General features: G+C 34.6%; 3 protein-coding genes across 3 annotated transcripts; 2 read left to right on the top strand and 1 right to left on the bottom strand.

Annotated features, from left to right (window-relative positions):
• Positions 1–1,140: 1,140 nt before the first annotated feature.
• Positions 1,141–2,254, bottom strand: LOC120149667 (ethylene-responsive transcription factor SHINE 2-like). The gene is made up of 2 exons (XM_039162394.1): positions 1,909–2,254; positions 1,141–1,824 (listed from the first exon to the last, which is right to left on the bottom strand). Exons 1-2 carry the CDS (start codon positions 1,986–1,988, stop codon positions 1,311–1,313), a joined length of 594 nt encoding a protein of 197 aa, XP_039018325.1. The 5' UTR covers positions 1,989–2,254; the 3' UTR covers positions 1,141–1,310.
• A 7,568-nt stretch (positions 2,255–9,822) lies between these two features.
• On the top strand, positions 9,823–11,115 carry LOC120149728. The gene is made up of 5 exons (XM_039162447.1): positions 9,823–10,000; positions 10,088–10,187; positions 10,291–10,390; positions 10,493–10,581; positions 10,664–11,115. Exons 1-5 carry the CDS (start codon positions 9,823–9,825, stop codon positions 10,956–10,958), a joined length of 762 nt encoding a protein of 253 aa, XP_039018378.1. The 3' UTR covers positions 10,959–11,115.
• A 959-nt stretch (positions 11,116–12,074) lies between these two features.
• LOC120149806 (E3 ubiquitin-protein ligase KEG-like) lies at positions 12,075–15,053 on the top strand. The gene is made up of 5 exons (XM_039162513.1): positions 12,075–12,340; positions 12,649–13,019; positions 13,107–13,198; positions 13,293–13,766; positions 13,986–15,053. The coding sequence occupies exons 2-5, from the start codon at positions 12,651–12,653 to the stop codon at positions 14,920–14,922; spliced, it is 1,872 nt and encodes a 623-aa protein (XP_039018444.1). The 5' UTR covers positions 12,075–12,340; positions 12,649–12,650; the 3' UTR covers positions 14,923–15,053.
• The last annotated feature ends 2,746 nt before the right edge of the window (positions 15,054–17,799 follow it).

Raw genomic sequence — 17,799 nt, 5'->3', positions numbered from 1 at the left:
TTGCTCCTTCGTACCAAAGATGATAAATTTTAGAAATATTATTCTAATCCTTCATACTCAAAGATATTAGAGTTGTTGAAAATGATTTACTCCTTCGTATTCAAGGATGTAAAATTTAACGATGACAATTCATTTCTTCAATCACAAAGAGATGGATTTTAAAAATGGCGTAATTTGCCTTGAGATTTTTTCTCTTCTTGAAAATCTTACTTTTTATCAAAATGTAAGATTGATTTATCTTTTCCTAAGGAATTGGATGTCATAGACTATATAATATTATTTTATTGAGTCTTTCAACTATTAAAAGTTATAAAATGATCCTCTAATTATAAGGTGTTCCTTTGTTGAATTTCTGATTATGAAAAGTTACAAAATGATCACCCGACTATTCATATGTTCCAAACTCGTCTTTTTTCGTTAAAAATATGATGGACGTATATCTAAATGTAACCTACTGACTGAGATATGATAAATTCATATTTTAATGAAGTCTATTAGCACATTTGTTGTTTTCATACCCTAGCTCGACGACATAATATTTCAAGAACTGTCTTGATAATATAATGTAAACAAATACTTGATCCACAAAATAATCTCAAACAGTTTTGGAATCAAATTGTTATCATATCCTAATGAGTAAGTTAAAGTCTGACTCAGATGATCTCTGATTTTTTAACGGAAAATGATAAATTTGGAACATATGAATAGTCAGATGATCATTTTATAATTTTTAATAGTCAGATGACTCAACAAAACAATATCTTGTAATTAAATGACCATTTTGCAACATTTAATAACCAAAAGACTCAATAAATTAATACTCTATAATCAAGAGACCATTAGTGTACTTTATCCTTTTCTTTTATGTAGAAAACATACTTCGAGCATATTTATGATAAACAAATTTTATTTATAATCAAATATCAATCACTATAAATAAATACTAGCGATTAGGGTTAAAAATCTTTTTGTTTATCCAAACCCTCTTATATTCTCCTTGTTTCTAACTCAATGAAAATTTTCCTTCTTTCCCGTAGTTATTTTTTGAAAAAAATTTCCACATAAAACCTTGACATTCTTTATTTTACAACCATTTTAAATTCGTTATTATTGTATTTACGTTATAACACATGCTTATAAATTCTAACAGATAACTAACATTAAACTTGGATTAATAGGTTAAACTGTTGCACTGGTGCTTACATTTGCTTTCATATGGTAAATTCCACAATTACCTGGCAAAATACTGCTTATTGCACCAGGCTTGATAAAATGAGGATGTACATGGTATTCCATGGATATTTTTTCCCCTAAACTCCGGTTGAAGTCATAGGGCAATTCCAATTGAGTAATTCTTCTATCATCTGCAGCGCAATCCTATCTTCTTCTCCTATCACATGACTTTCCCCTTCAACATCATCAGCCGTATCAAGCGGCAACGACCCCGGCGATAATGCCGATCCATCATCCAATGCCGGTGTAATCATCTTGTTATTCCTGAGCTCAACCCTCATGACCCAACTGGAACTCGAACGAGTGCCTGCACGTTTTTGCCAAACTCCGATATGAGCATTATCGGTGTCGAGCCTGAGGCAAGTGAGAGATGGAGATTGGTCTTTGCAACACTTCCTCAGCTTAGCATTGAGAAGCTCAGAAAGAGCCTTGGCCGGCAACGGAGACTCATCGTCGATACGACCACCTTGCTTGTCATCTGCGGGGAAATTGGTCTTGGCATTCTGTCCATTCATCAAAATGGCAGCCTGGTCATATGCTCTTGCCGCTGCCTCGGCGGTCTCAAATGTGCCTAGCCATACTCTTCTCTTCCTGTCCCCAATATCAAACACGTTAATTAAAATCAGTGTATATAATATAAATATGAATATGTGGGCAGGGTGTGGGTGGGCTTACAGTAAAGGATGGCGAATCTCAGATACCCAAGAGCCCCACTGACGCTGCCGGACACCTCTGAATTTCTTTGTCTGTACCATGTTTTTTTCCCCTTTGGAGAAAAACCTTGCAGGTATCTCATAAATATGGAAGCAGTTTTTAAGATGCCATGGAAATTATTGGTGTCGGCGTATTGAATGGAGACTCCGAGTAATTTTTACTTTGGAGCAATAAATATTTCACCTACGCAGCCATGTCAGAAGCTAGGTTTCGCAACCACAAAGAATAAATGAATAATTTCACGTTGACAATCCTCTTCAGTTTCAGCAGGTTATATAGTTTACGCATTTAAACATATTCTTACTATCAATTACTTGTTTAGTGGAATAGTCTGAAATAATTATAAAATACTATTATTTTTTAAAAATTAGTTATTGATAACGTCCACATATTCAACAAATACGTTTGTTCGAATATGAATCTTTTAAAAAAATAATTTTTTTTAGAACTGAAATCACTTATTGGAATTGTGTCATAATAGTTTTTAAGTTGTGATTGTACCGGGGGGGGGGGGGAACTTGGGGTGAATGAGTTATGTGATTTTGTTTGGTAATGGCACGGGAAGTTGTGCTGTAGTGAGCTTTTGAGTTGGCGTATTAAATATTAATAGGAATCTAAATAGTTAGTCAATTATTAAACGAGTGAGCCGACTGTGATTTTTATGACAGAAAGTAATTTCATTTGCAGTGGTGAAGATTAGCTATCTTTAGTTTATTGGTTGTCTTCAACTTTTACATTACGCAGCAAGGCGTATGAATGGCTACAATGGTAGGGTTTCGAGCGACTTTTGCTCATTATTTCTTCATACCAAAACTGTCGCGCACACACTCGAATCAAGTTTCTAATTAAGATAATCACATAATTAAATAAAATTTGTTGCTTATAGGATAAACTAATCTTAATCTTGACCATTAGTAATTAATATATTTAAAATGTAGTTATCATTAACAATTATTCCATGCAAAATGGAATATATGTTTTAACCATCACTAAACGGGATATTTTAAAAAAAATATTTATTAGATCACCGTATAATATAGTTTAAAGATTATCTATTTTTAATTATATCTATCCTATTGATTATTATTTAATAATAAAATAATATATTGATATTATATATAATTTATATTTTCATTCATGGTTTATACACCGTGCACGTGATGAAGATATTAGTGAAAAAGTTGTGCAAATATATAATTACCCAAAAATTAATTATTACATATTTTAATTTTATTAATATTATATATGTTTATATGGATAATTATCCAAAATATATAAATAAATATTTTTAATTATATGAATAACTATATATTTGCTTATATAAATAAGTGTCCAAAAAACATAAATAATTATTATACATTTTCAATTATATGAATAATAATATGTTTTCTTGTTTGAATATTATAAAAATATTATTTCCAAATGTTAATATAATTATACATTTTACTTGAGTTTATACAACATTTAAAATCTCAAACAGATTTAAAATTATAGATAAATTTACAAATATGCAAACTAGGTTTAAATAAAAGTCAAGCTTCGTGATATATAGGGGTGTATTTTTGGTATCCCAACTATTAATTTTGTTTTGTTTTGGTCATTTAATTAGTTTTTAAATTAAAATTATACCTAACGTTATATTTTAGTCACTCGCTATTTAAAAGGTTAACATAACTGCTGACGTGACATTTTAATTTTTTTTCCAATGGTGACATGGTATTATCTCATGATGACACGCCAACCTCACTGTTAATTTTTCAAGGGTAGACAACCAAAATGAAATTAAAAAGTAACGTTGGGCATGATTTTAAGGCAAAAAAAAATTTGTTGGATGACCAAAACGGAACAAAGGTGATAGTTGAGATAGTAAACTTGTAGTTTACCCCATTTTCATAAGCATTGGGCACCCGTCCAATTGGTTTAGACCTCAATGTATGCATCATTTTCTTTTATTCTCCAGTTACTAATTCAAAAAATGCTTAAAAGTGATTCAATTATGCTAGATCATAACGGCAAAGCAGTTAAAGTAGTAGAAATTATTTACATGGAAAATGTGAAAAAACGAGAAAAAGTCATATTGTTCTTAATTAGAGGTAGGTTAACTACTCAGCCGTCGGCACTCGCCTACTGGTGATTAGGCAAGGGCAACGCATATATGTAAAATAAATGGCGAAACTGATTATTTGGCTAAACTCTACAATTTGAACTAAGAGTTGCAAGTTTTGCAATAACTTGGATCACCAACTCGTCTTTGGATGAAGAATTATTTAAATAATTGGCTTGTGGTTCTCAAAAGGAAAACAAAAGGTTTAAGCTTTACTACCACAAAAAGCTATATAATAAATAAAAGTAGGTATGGAAAGGGGAGTATATTTATTTATGGATAGGATCACATTACAAAGAGATAAAAAAAATTTTTTGAAACGAACAAAGAGATCAAATTAACTACTCAACAGATTTCGAATTAATATGCAACAGCTAACCTTTTTGCAATTTTGTTTATTTGGCTTGTTTCCAAATGCTTGTATTGTGAGTAATATTATTATAGATAAATTATACATATGACCGCTTAATTGTTATCTATTTTCATTTTGATCACCTATATTTTATAGAAACAACACGAAGAGTATAAAAAATGAGAAAACATTATGGCACGATTAGTAACAAGCCCTTAATCGAGTCATTGTACGACGTTTCGGCTATCGGAAGTAAGTCAAGATAAACACTTTATATCTTATATAATTTTTTTATCATATCTTCATCTTCAATATATTCTTCGAACCTGGTACAAGATAAGACTATTATCGTTATATTGTTAACTTAATTAACTAAATTTAAAACTTTTATAAACCAAACAAAACTCTTATTCTTATAGCATTCCTTTTTATTAAAAAGTATAAAATATGTCATAACCAAAATATCAAAAGTTGGAATAGAGCTTGTATTATTCATCTCATAAGAAAAATTCTGACTGGTGATGGATCCCTTTGGGTTGCATGGCTAAAAAGTTATGTCAACAAAGAGATCGATTTATGGCAATTTGAACCTGCCTCCAATGTCAGCTGGAACACAAAAAGAATTTTAAAAATGAGGGCTGATGTAGTATCTTTTTATTCAAACTCGCTTCAGATGAAGGAAGTTTGGGATGAGATTAGACCAAAAGGGCAGAAAGTTCCATGGCATAAACTTATTTGATTTCCAATGCATATCCCGAAGCATTGCTTAATCGTTTGGATGACTCTACAGGACATATTACAGACCAGAGACCGCTTATAACGAATGGGAATTAGCACTGATACAACATGTGTAAACTGCAACTTATCTCACGAGACAAGAAACCACCTATTTTCTGAGTGTTCACTAGCCGTCTGCTTATGGAATTCTGTTTTGATATTGAATGGAATGAATCCTACAAACTTATCATGGGAAGAAACGGTTGCTACATCAAGCACTTCATGGAAAGGGAAATCTCTTATCACCTTCATTTTAAAGATAGCTTGGTCTGCTTTTATCTAGACTATATGGCAGGAAAGAAATCAACGAATTTTCCAACATCGGTCAAAACCTGCTGCAATTTTGCTAACCGAAATCATTGATGTTGTTCGGTTTTGTCTTAGGGGGAAAAATATCAATAGGCTAGATAGTACTAATCTTAACCTTTGTAATGCTTGGGGTTTATAGCTCCATTCACTTGTCTTTGTTTAGGTGTACATAGTTTCCTTTTTGTATTGATTGGTTGAATGATTTGTAGCAAAACTTTGCTGTTTGGATAATAAAATTTTTAATTATAAAAAAAAATAGGAAAAGTTCCCCGGGTATGAATATCCCTAATAAAAAAGTATATTATAAATTAAAATTCTAAATTCTGTTAACGTAGCAAAAAGAAGTATCATTGAAAGGATCCAAGTTGCACATAAAGTTTAGAGAAATATAGGAAATTAAAACTAGTTTCTTTTTTTGCTTGGTTTGGCAATAATTATATTAAAATATAACAAAATATATGATTGTTATTATGTTAACATAGCTCAGCTGGTAGAGCGCGTGGCTTTTAACCACGTGGTCGTGGGTTCGATTCCCACAGACGGCGTTATGGTTCAGTTGTTAGTTTTCTTGCACGAGAGAAGATGGTGGTGATCCACGGCTTTTCATCAGCAATTGACCTCCGTGCTTCCTATGATCTCACCCTCACATTATCACCGAGCATTCCCACGACGTTTATCTTTTTGTATATTTATCTTGACAGTCCCCAACACTAGAAAACATTATATATTGGTATTCAATAAAGGACAGTCTTGGGCTCTTGGCTTTGTGAGTGCGTGCACTTAAATTGTGGTATAAACAATTACAGATAAGAAAACGTAAATAACTTTCTAATTTGTTTTCAATCAAAGACAAAACGTATAAGAAAATAATTTGTTCTTTGTTTTCAACGAAGACAATACTTGTATATCATTCATTTGTTCATCCACACAATGAAGACAATCCCAATGTCATCGGTACCCTTTTACTTACTAGCTTCCCGCAAAGAAAACCATCGAAGTTATCAAAATATCAATTGGATCTCGTTAGGGATGGTTAAAATACATGAACCCGACAGGTTTCAATTCGACCTGATCTTACAGGGGTGGGTTTTTTTTTTTACATTTCAGGGTTCATGACAGAACGGGATGTGTTATATACTAGGTAGGTTTGGGGCGGGGCCGAGTTTAAGGTAAAAAATCACCGACCCGACCCGGTTTAAAATATATAATATATTTAAGATTTTAAATATTTTTATTTTTATAAAAATGTATTATTTTAATCATTTAAAATATTGATATAGTTCATGTCAGGGTCATATTTATAGTCTAAAAATCAGTACAGGTTCAAGGCATGAGAAAACCTAAAAATTATCGGAACGGGACAGAGTCGGGTATTAATAAAATATTTTCAGGTCGGAATCGGGACGATCAAAAACCCGACCCGACCCGTGCCGTGCCCATCCCTAGATCTCATGAGAACTCAAAATTCTTGTTTTTGGACTATATTTAAATCATCCATACCTAAAAAAATATGCATCCATCTGCATTCTTAATATTAAAAAGAATTTTCATTGTTATGATTTATTGATATACAACGTGAGTGTCGATAGTTTTCAAAAGTTCTTTCTTAATTTGAACGAAGAATCACACATAATAAAACGATATACATATTAAAAAAAAAGGGATATTGGGAAGAAAGAAGGGTGTATGGGCTATGAAGAGGGATCATGAGAAGATAAGATATTTCACTTAATCATTGTCTGTTTTCATTTTAACTTGGGCCTTGATGTGAGAAACAACACACTTCTACCATTGAGCTAGCTCCCATATTTCGTTGTAAATTTACAACATATGCTATATATCTCATGCAGTGACAGCCAAATTGCTGATGATGTCGAAGTTGTCCTCGCATCTCAGCACTTACCCTGAGTATTCTTATTAGAATTAAAATCTAATTGATATAAAATCAAGAACTCAAGATCTATTATGCGAAAACATCAAGAATAAAATACTAGATGATCTGAGTAATACAAGTTAACATATTTATTGATGACAACTACCTCTTTATATAGAATAAATATCATGCCAATTTATTAAGTATTTATAATTCTACTCTTCATCAAATTATAAATACAACTTATGACATCTACACTTTAATTCCATGACACTTTAATGCCTACGACACATGTAATATAATTAATCATTTAATTCACTTAATTTTATGTCATATTTTATAATAACATTATACATTATACATATACATATACATATATACTTACAGTTATAGATTTTAATCCACCAATTCCACCTCCTTACCTGGGTTCCATTTCGATGGTATCGAGAGCTTGAATCCATCCCCATTCTATGACGTGAAATCCGTGTTTGTTTATGGCTTCCCAAATACGTTTGTTGATCAACTTATATTTAAGATTTTCTCCACTCCCCACATAAATTTTCCTTCTCAACTATGTATATATATATATTTTTAATAGTCTGGGACCGTGATAATTGTAACATAGTATTTGTTCATAATTATTTTTAATTATTGATAAGGTATATACCCTGCAGATGCAGTTGTTCGATCTTAGGACCTCTAGGAATAGCCATATTCCCCTCACTATTAAGTACCTGTTTCTGTGTTTGGAACTTGTCTTTGTTCCCCAGTCTTCTTTTGTTTAGTGTTTACCTGTTGGTGCAATGCTTTTTAATTTTACCACATATAACTCGTGAGAGTTCTGATAAAGGGGACACATTATTATCCTTCATTTTGGACAGGTTGTGTTGATTTCTTCATGTATACTAGCTTTCTTCTTGAATTACACTATTCTTGAACACAACCCTCAATTCAGCTGTCGTGCAAACCATTTGTGGCAATCTGAAGGTTCGCTTACATATCGTCAAATCCCGATTCGTGTGTTGTTTATCTGAAACCTGACATCCATGGAAAATTAATGATCTGTGATATCATTCTCGCTACTGTTGGTAATTCTGTTTAATTGAGGACTCATTGTACTGAAGTTCCAATGCTAATGCTAAACGCTTTTCAATGAACTATTTATTGGATTTTTGAGCATCTGGTTTGGCATAAGATTTTGATGCATTTCTCATCTCCATGTATAGATGCCCCCTTTAGGTCATGATTACTGTCCTGAGGCACATAAAAAGGAGTTTTTTTTTATCAGAAAAAAGTACATTTTTTTCAAATTTATTATCTGATTTGGTAGTTAATACTATGGTTGTAGGATCTTTTTACCATTGGGCTTGGATGGATACTTTTTGGTGGGCTTCCCTTTGATATTGTAAGCGCACAATCTATCTTGTTCTTGCTGCTAGTTAACAGCTTAACATGACACATTAGGTAATATATCCATTACTTGATGTTTTTTTTCTCTGCAGCTGAATGTTCTGGGGCAAATTCTTGGTTTTTGTTGGTTCTGGTTTGTATGCCTACAACAAGCTTGTGGCGAAATGATCGGCCTGGCTATGTGATGCCTTGTAATTTTACTGATTGCTCCCTTATTTTTGTCCCTTTGTCTGATATGATGGAAGCAAGCTACCTCTCTAAGCAATGGAGATGTACGTACATTGAGAAGTTGCTGATCTTACTATGTACAGGAGATTGAGAGTTTGAGACTGTTACAAATTTTGCATAATTTCAGAGTTAGGACAGCATACAACTAATCCCAGGGTATATCTGTTTTAGGAATAATATATTTCTTATATTTTGACAGATTTCTAACATTTCCATTTATTTTTGTTTCTTAAAATAAAAATGTTTTTGTTCCCCATCGTCTTCATTGTGTCTTGTTATTCTCTCCCCATTGGTACAGAAGATTTCCAGATTGTATGTAAAGTTGAAACTTGAACTGGAGATGCAGTTTTAAGACTGGAACTCAGTTCTCCCTTTTCAGGCTCATAATATAATTGTCTAATTTTCTCGTCAGTCAAGCAACCTAAAAGTCGAGAAACATTCACGTAAGAAATCGTACGTTTCCCTTTTCCTTCAAAAAGAACTAACCGTGAAGATACTCTTTCTTGTTTCTTCTTCTCCAATGAGCCCCTGCAAAAAGCTGGCAGTGAAGTTAAAAAACAAAAGGCAAAGGTAAAATGGCCCTTCTTTCTTTCTCTATAATGTCTCTCTCAATTCAGAATCTCCCCCGACACAAGCTTCCTTAATATTTACGAATTACGAGGGTGCGTGTGACTTTCCTCAAAGAATCAAGTTGCTTCCCTCTTACACACCATCTCGCTAAAATGGGTAGAGCCTTTGATATATGGTTTTATCAGACACGAAAAAGTGGTGGTTTTTTTTTTGCGTGTGCGTCTTTTTACTTCTTCTGTTTCCTTAGACAGCATGTTGAAAACCCAAGTGCAGGATTTGGTTTCTTTGGAGAAGCCAAGGCGGTCCGTCTCCTTGCCATTATCATCCCTAGCAGATGTCAATGGTTTCTCTCGTAAAAGTTGCTCTTATTATAAACTTCCCGAAGAGCCCATCAAGCTCACCGTTCGGAAACTGGATGGCTCTTCCTTCGGTACTTTCTTCTCGTTTCTTTTGCAGCTTCTCGAGGATCCAACACTGAAATTATTACGTATGTTATAACTTGTTTTTCGTTTTGTAGATGTCAAAGCTATAAAGTCGGCCACCATCGCCGACCTCAAGCTGGCTGTTCAACATGTCTTTAGTCATATGCCAAAGAATGGTCCCGGCAAGATTTCATGGTATGTTGATTAGAAAAGAAATACAAAGCCAAAAGAATTTTGATTCATGTATTTATCGACTCATCATTTTGTGATATGATTCATATGAATCTGCATAATGGAGGCCCCATGTTTGGGGACATTTTTGTTTGTGCTATGGTGGCCTGAAGTTGCTCACAGACACTGATCATATCATGAACTATGGCATCAAGGACGGTGATCAGGTTTGTACCATGTCCTGTTTCCTCTGTTTTTTAAATATGATTTTCACGTAATGGCTTATTCCCACAATGAGTTTATTTCTGGGTTTTGTTCTTTCTCTTCAGCTCCATTTTATTAGGCACGTCTCTTCCAGCTATAACCTGACAAAGATTCAATCCAAGAAAACGATGGTTGCCCAAAACCAATCATATCTGTAAGGCTTTTTAATTTGTTTTAACCATTACTTTTTAACACCAATAAAAACAATGGATGATGAGCCAATTCGAAATATGCAGGTCAATGCAAACCTCCGCGGCTACTTTAGGTATCGAACAGAACGGTGAAGAAGATGATAATGATGATAACGTCGACAACGGGAGATGCAAGACTCGCAACAAAAAGAAGCAAAGTATGATTGTACAACAAGAATGCCAGTTTGGTCACTTATGGAGGGGCTGGTCCTCTTTTTCAAGAAGGAAAGGATCTAGCAAAGGCAGAGTTTGCCAGAGGAGAGACAGTCCTGGTTTTGTGGGGAATTGTAGGAAACTATTTCAGCTTTGGGGCACTGCAAAATATTCTCCGAAGCGCTAATGAAGGGCAGACTTTGTCTAAATGCATTACTGCTACTGTTGCTTTGGGTTTGCCTTGTTCTGAATTCTCAACACACTGTTTTGCGTCCCAACTTTTTACAAGTTTTGGATTCAAATTTAGTTCTGCTTTGGTAAAATATTAGGATAAACTACTTATTTGATCACTCACCTATTACTTAGTTTCTGTTTTGGTCACTCAACTATTGCTTTTCTTAATGCCTAACTGTTACGTTTTGGTTGTGCTTTTGTCACACACCATTAAAAAATTAACAATAATGATGACATGTTATCATAAGATAATGTCAAGTTAGTGTTAAAAAATAATAAAAATATCATGTCAGCACCACCGTTAATTTTTTAATAATAGTGACCAAAATATAATCAAAAAGTAATATTAAGTATGATTTTAAAACAATAAGAGTTGAATGGTCCAAAATAAAACTAAATAATAGATGGATGACCAAATGGGTAGTTTACCCAAAATATTTATTGTATTTATTTCATGCTACACTACCTGCATAAGCCATTAAAATTTTCCTCTGGCCTTCATGCTATTCTGTATTGCGCTTTAGTAGCCCCTGTTTGATTGTAAAGGTTTATGAATTATGAAAGCCATTAATATCAATGAGTTGATTATGGTAATAAGTAGTTTGATATCACTTAAGCATGTATTAAATTTAAGTTTTTGTGTATGCAAAAAATCTTTGTTAGAAGACTCATTTATCAAAAACTATATGTGTGACCCGGATTGGTCTATTTTTTATTTTTAAAATTAAAAAAATAATTAATTCAAATAGTCCTCAAATTATGACTAAGATTTCAAATTAATTCATAAATTCTAAAATATTATAATTAAATCTTTAAACTATGATATCAATTCAATCAAATCACTTTGCCAGTCTAGTCATTAACTTTGGTGACTAGGTGTACCTGAAGCGTTTAGAAGTATAAGAACTAATATAGAATCTGGAGAAAGTTTACGGATGTATAATGCAATTACCTCTAAATAAGAAAGATTATCTAAAATTGGAACAAAGTTATTGGGCTAAATAGTAAATTAGCGCACTTTGGGGCCAATCTTCGTGACTGTTGTTTGATTCTAGTATGTTTTCTCGTTTTAGATTCCAAGGTAAACAGTTGCTTCTTCAGCTGTCTCTTGTTTCACTTCTCGCTTTCGCTCTTTCCCACACTCTTCATTTTCCCTTCATTTTCCCACTCGTTATTTTCAAGTTTCAGCTTCAAATATCGAAAGAATTCCTCAACTTTCTCAATTATCTTTCTTTCTTTTTTCATTTTAATTCGTGGGCAACTCAAAACTCTTCTTCTAACTGTTTCCTTTTTAGCTCAGCTCCGCTCAGCCGATCCAGTTTTGTCTTCGTTAAGGTTAGTTCTCGTGCCATGAATCTTATATCTTAATATGATTGCCTTCATGTTTTATCATCTTCTTCTTATTCCAGGATTCTCTTAGGAAAAGAAAGTGACTTGTCTGGTATTTTCCTTCTAATAAACATATTCTTTCTTCCTTTTGGTATTAATGGAAAAAGAAGAATAAGAAGAAGAAAAGCTCAATTTAATATTCTATTGTGGATTATCATATTTTGATTCTTAGGGAATTCATGGTTTGAATATCAGCTAGCAAATTTTATGTTTGCTTGCCTTTGATGGCTATTCTGTTTTGTCAATACATGAAGGAATGGCTGGGAAAGTTGTGAATGCTCTGTCAGCTAGTTTCTCTGAGTATGAGTTTGTGGAAGGTGATGATGATGACAAACTTAGAACCGTAATCGAGGCGTCCAATCCGATAATTCCTTGGATTGACCCTTCTGTATTGAAACTTCGGCATAGGATCGGAAGGGGTGCTTTCGGCGATGTTTGGTTAGCGACTTATCAATGTTCCACCAAAGATTATGATCAGTATCATGAAGTAGCCATCAAGATGTTGCATCCAATTAAGCAGGATGCCATGAGGACTTTATTGGACAAATTTGGTGATTTGTACTCCAAGTGCCAGCATGTGAATAATATTTGTTCTCTTCATGGAATTTCTATTATAAGTGGAAGGGTGTGCTTTGTGTTTTATATAGATGATTTTGGTTCATTACACTACAGTTGATTGTCTTGCTAAGAAATTGGTTTCTTTCTCCTGTAGATATGTATTGTTATGAAATTTTATGAGGGGTCTGTTGGAGATAAAATGACGCGCCTTGAGGGAGGAAAGCTCCCATTTCCAAATGTTTTGAGGTGATGTCTACCGGAAGTCTGCCATTTCCGTTTGTTTATATATAAGATTGTAAAGAGTAGATAAGTTTACATTTGTTGCATCAAATGTTTGCAGGTATGGAGTCATTTTGGCACAGGGAATTTCGGAATTGCATTCGAAAGGGATATTGGTTCTTAACCTCAAACCATTTAACTTTCTTCTTAATGGAACTGACCAGGCAGTTTTAGGGGATATTGGCATTCCGTATCTTCTCCTGGGAGTCAGTTTGCCTAGCTCAGATACGACACACAGGCTTGGGACGCCCAATTACATGGCTCCAGAACAGTGGCGACCGGAAATAAGAGGTCCATTATCATTTGAGACCGATTCATGGGGATTCGCCTGTAGCATTGTGCAGATGCTCACTGGCGTTGTACCTTGGCATGGGAAATCGGCTGATGAAATTTATGACCTGGTTGTTAGAAAACAGGAGAAACCACTGATTCCAAGTGGCCTTCCACCTCTAGTTGAGAATTTTCTTCTTGGCTGCTTTGAGTACGACTTCAGATGTCGCCCATTGATGAAAGACATATTGCGCGTGTTCAAAAGGTCTCTGCTATGTATATATTCAGTTTTGTAGTTTAAGATAGAAATAAAATTCCTTATCTATGTTCCACTCTTTCTAAGCTCTCTTTACGCATGAAGTGCCGAACAATCATGTAGTATGCAGTTATGTTTTGCAATTGGACTTTATCAAAGCAACAATTTCGTATGACAATGTTGACATACTTGCCTGATACCTTTGGCTAATGCCAACCACATTTTCAGCTTAGAGATCGGAGGTGAAGATGTTGTGCATTGGACAGTGTCGAACAAAAAGAGTAGCAACACTGCCTCTGACTACAAAGAGTGGTTTCTTTCAAAGGATTGTTTGCAAGTGGGGGACGAAGTGCGGTCCAGAAAGCCACCTAGGTCATGCAAACCTGAAAATATGGATGTTCCAGAAGGAAATGTGGTGGGTAGCACAGATGAAGATGGTTTTGTTTTGGTGAGGGTTAGTGGCATTCATGACCCGTTAAGAGTTCATGTTTCAAGACTTGAGAGGGTCACACTTGGGTTAGCAGCTGGAGACTGGGTGCGTTTGAAAGAGGAAGACAAAAGGCACTCACCTGTAGGCATTCTTCATTCCATTGACCGTGATGGAACCGTTTCTGTTGGGTTTATAGGGTTAGAAACTCTTTTGAAGGGGAGTTGTTCAGAGTTTCAGATGGCAGAATCTTACTGCATTGGTCAGTTTATCAGGCTGAAATCTAATGTGCTTAGCCCTCGCTTTGATTGGCCTCGTAAAAGAGGAGGTATTTGGGCTACTGGGAAAATTTGCTGGATCCTACCAAACGGATGCCTTGTCGTCAAGTTCCCAGGAAGATTAAGTATCCAAGAAGAATCGGGAGAGTTTTTGGCTGATCCAGCTGAAGTAGAAGTGGTTTCCTTTAATAATTGTCCAGGGTTGATGAAAAAGTATCAGCATCTTGAGGATTTTCATTGGGCTGTGAGGCCACTTGTAGTTGCATTGGGTCTATTTACAGCAATGAAGGTGGGATTTTTTATCGGTAAGAAAATCAGGAGATCGAAGGCGGGGCGACGTAGCAGCTCGATTCATAGTGAGGTGCAACATATGGATGAACAGACTGATGGCAGCCCAGCATGGGTTCCACCACCAGTGGCAAATATTCTTTTCAGGGAGGGTGCTGCGCCTGCTCGCTAGTTCATACAGTAGTCATAGGAAGCAATTACCAACTCTACTGTATAAGATTTGCAGTCATTAACTATGTGTTTCTACTGTAAATGATTATCTAGAACATGTTATCACATTAAACTAGTTAATTATCTACGTGTATATAGTATATGTTAGAGCATTGTCTGTTTGCTCTGCATTGATATATTGCATGTCCAGCTGATCTAAATCAGGATGGTCAGCGGTGAGAGGGGATCCCCAATACAAATAAAGTTTGTGATGTGCGTGAATAGAGAAACATATCCCACATTGCTTATATAAATTATATATCCATTGTTTAAATAAACAATCAAAGTACTTATAGCTCGTCGAGTGGGGTAACGCCTGCTTGTAACCCAAGTGGGGGCACTAATGTGGTTTAACATTGATTGATCCAACGAATCGGACTCATGGATGCTTATCTCTGGCCTGCCCGATCCAAGCTATAAGTGGCTCAAGGGACCCGTGCGAAGGCATGGGTCTCTATACTCTTGGAGCGGAAAGGCACAGCGTGAGGCTGGTTTCACAGAGCAGCGACAACTTCCTTCTCTTGGCGGTGGAAGGATAACAGGTTGATGCAACCAAGTCCATATGATTCCGTAGGCCATTCCTAATTGGACAACCACATTTTTTTTGGGCTCTTTTATTATTTATTTACTTTTGATTCTTCTTTAACTTCCATGACTAAAATTAATGCTCATTAACTTATGCCACCAAACTTAATCAAAATGTTTATGTCTATATTTATTATAAACTTTTATCTGAATTGATATTTCGAGAGGTTAATCAAAAACCGGTATAGTTAGAAAATGGTTAAAACATTTTTTTACTTTAAATGATACTTAATATAATTATATGAGTGCTTTTATATTTTTATACTTTTATATAAAATTAAATGAAACAACTAAAATTATTATTTAAAATTAGAACATAAGATTATATATTAATATCACAGGCTAAATGCATATCTGTTTTGTGTGTAAAATATCATTCACTTTTCTTTGCACACAATGTTGAACATGGTCAATGATATATTTGAAAGGTTGTGTTGTGAACTATACCTTCCATTGAACATTGACTTGGCTGCCAAAAATTCTGAATGAATTTGAATTTCACCCCATCTAGCTTATATTTCATGCAGTGCATCTTTGAAGACTTATGCTCATGATGACATATCAGTGGGATCTTGGATGACGGGTGTCCAGGTAACTTATAAAGATTAGGCCTGTAAATGAACTGAACGTTCAGCGAACCGTTCATGAATCGTGCGGCGGGAAGTTCGTTTATGTGCGTTTATTTATTAAATGAACGAACATGAACACGATTTTGTGTTCGTTTAATTAAATGAATGAACATGAACATAAGTCTCGTTTGTTCATTTATGTTCGTGAACGTTCGATTATGTTCGTTCGGTTATGTTCGTTTATGTTCATTCATTTATGTTTAACCCAATCTTCTTAAATCAATTTTGGTGACCAATTTGTAAGTATCTTAAAAATATTAATTAATCTAATATTCTGATGACCAACTCCATAATTAACCCAATTTTATTTGGAAAACCCAACAATATTAACATGGTTTAGTTCTTTTTGAACGATCCATAAGCTGAATACCCAGCACCGCCAACATCCACTGCGCCGGAACCCTATGTGACTTCGCCACCTGCTGGTTATCCGATGAGCAAAGAGGAGTCCCAGAAACTGGTTGCTTTCGAAACCAAGTCCAAAGGTGATGGATTCCGAAAGGGATGTTAAGTATTAATCACTGTTTCTTCTACTCAAATAATCTTCTTTTCTTTCATATATAATGGAGTATTCGAATTTACAAGTAAATAATGATCAACCAGCAACTCAAGTCAGCTTACTTTGAACTCAAGAACCCAATAATGGTAAGGCATTATTCCATAGGTTGAGAAGTTCTTTAACGCTTTTCATCAAACAAATTTTGTGCACCATCCGGATATGGAAGTTTAGCCAACCTACTTCTCTCATCTCCCAATTTTCAACTTATACATAACACGAAGCTAAGGACATGTTTGTTTGATCCTCAAGGATTAAGGTCGGAAATCACATGAAACACAATCTGTGTTCATCTCGACTGTTTTGAAGGAGATATGAAGAAAGAAAGTGGAGGAACGTTATGCAATCCCACATCAGTAGCAAACAAGCAGCTCGGGGTTGGTAACTTATATAAAAGAAGATGGGGGAGAATAGTTTTAAGCATCTTTGCGCTTGGGGCAATGTCGAGCTTGAATTGAGCTCAGAATCGAGCTCGAGTCTCGAGTTTTAATCGAGCTTTTAAATTTTTTTTTGAGTTCGAGCATTTTCGAGTTCGAGTCGAACTTGATAATTTTAAGCTTGCGAGTTTTCATGTCGAATCGAGCTGACTTTGAAAGTTTTCGAGTTCGAGTCGAGCTCAACAATACTCAAGCTCGACTCGGCTCGTTAACAGCCCTAGGTAGGGTCTCCAACGTTTATGTTCGTGTTCATTTATGTTCGTGTTGGTTTATGTTAGTACGCGTTTATGTTCGTTTATTTATTAAATGAACGAACATGAACAAATTATATTCCTTAATAAACGAACATGAACAAAAAAAAATTTGTTCATTTATGTTCGTGTTCGTTTATGTTCATTTATTTATTAAATGAACGAACATGAACATACATCCGTTCGTGTGCGTTCGGTTCGTTTACTGGCCTAATAAAGATGATAATCGTCTTTTCTGCAGTAGCATTAGGCAAGGTGAACTTGCTTCCATGTTATATTCTTGTTCGAACTTCTTTACAGCTTTTACATTGCAAATTTGGAAGAAAAAAAAAAAAGCAAGTTACACAAATCAATTTAGTCATATGATCTCTACAATTTATT

This window comes from Hibiscus syriacus, unplaced genomic scaffold (assembly GCF_006381635.1).
Source record: "Hibiscus syriacus cultivar Baekdansim isolate YM2019G1 unplaced genomic scaffold, ASM638163v2 tig00111008_pilon, whole genome shotgun sequence".
Taxonomy (NCBI): domain Eukaryota; kingdom Viridiplantae; phylum Streptophyta; class Magnoliopsida; order Malvales; family Malvaceae; genus Hibiscus; species Hibiscus syriacus.
The sequence above is the reverse complement of the archived record's forward strand: the minus strand, read 5'-3'. Positions and strand labels throughout refer to the sequence as shown.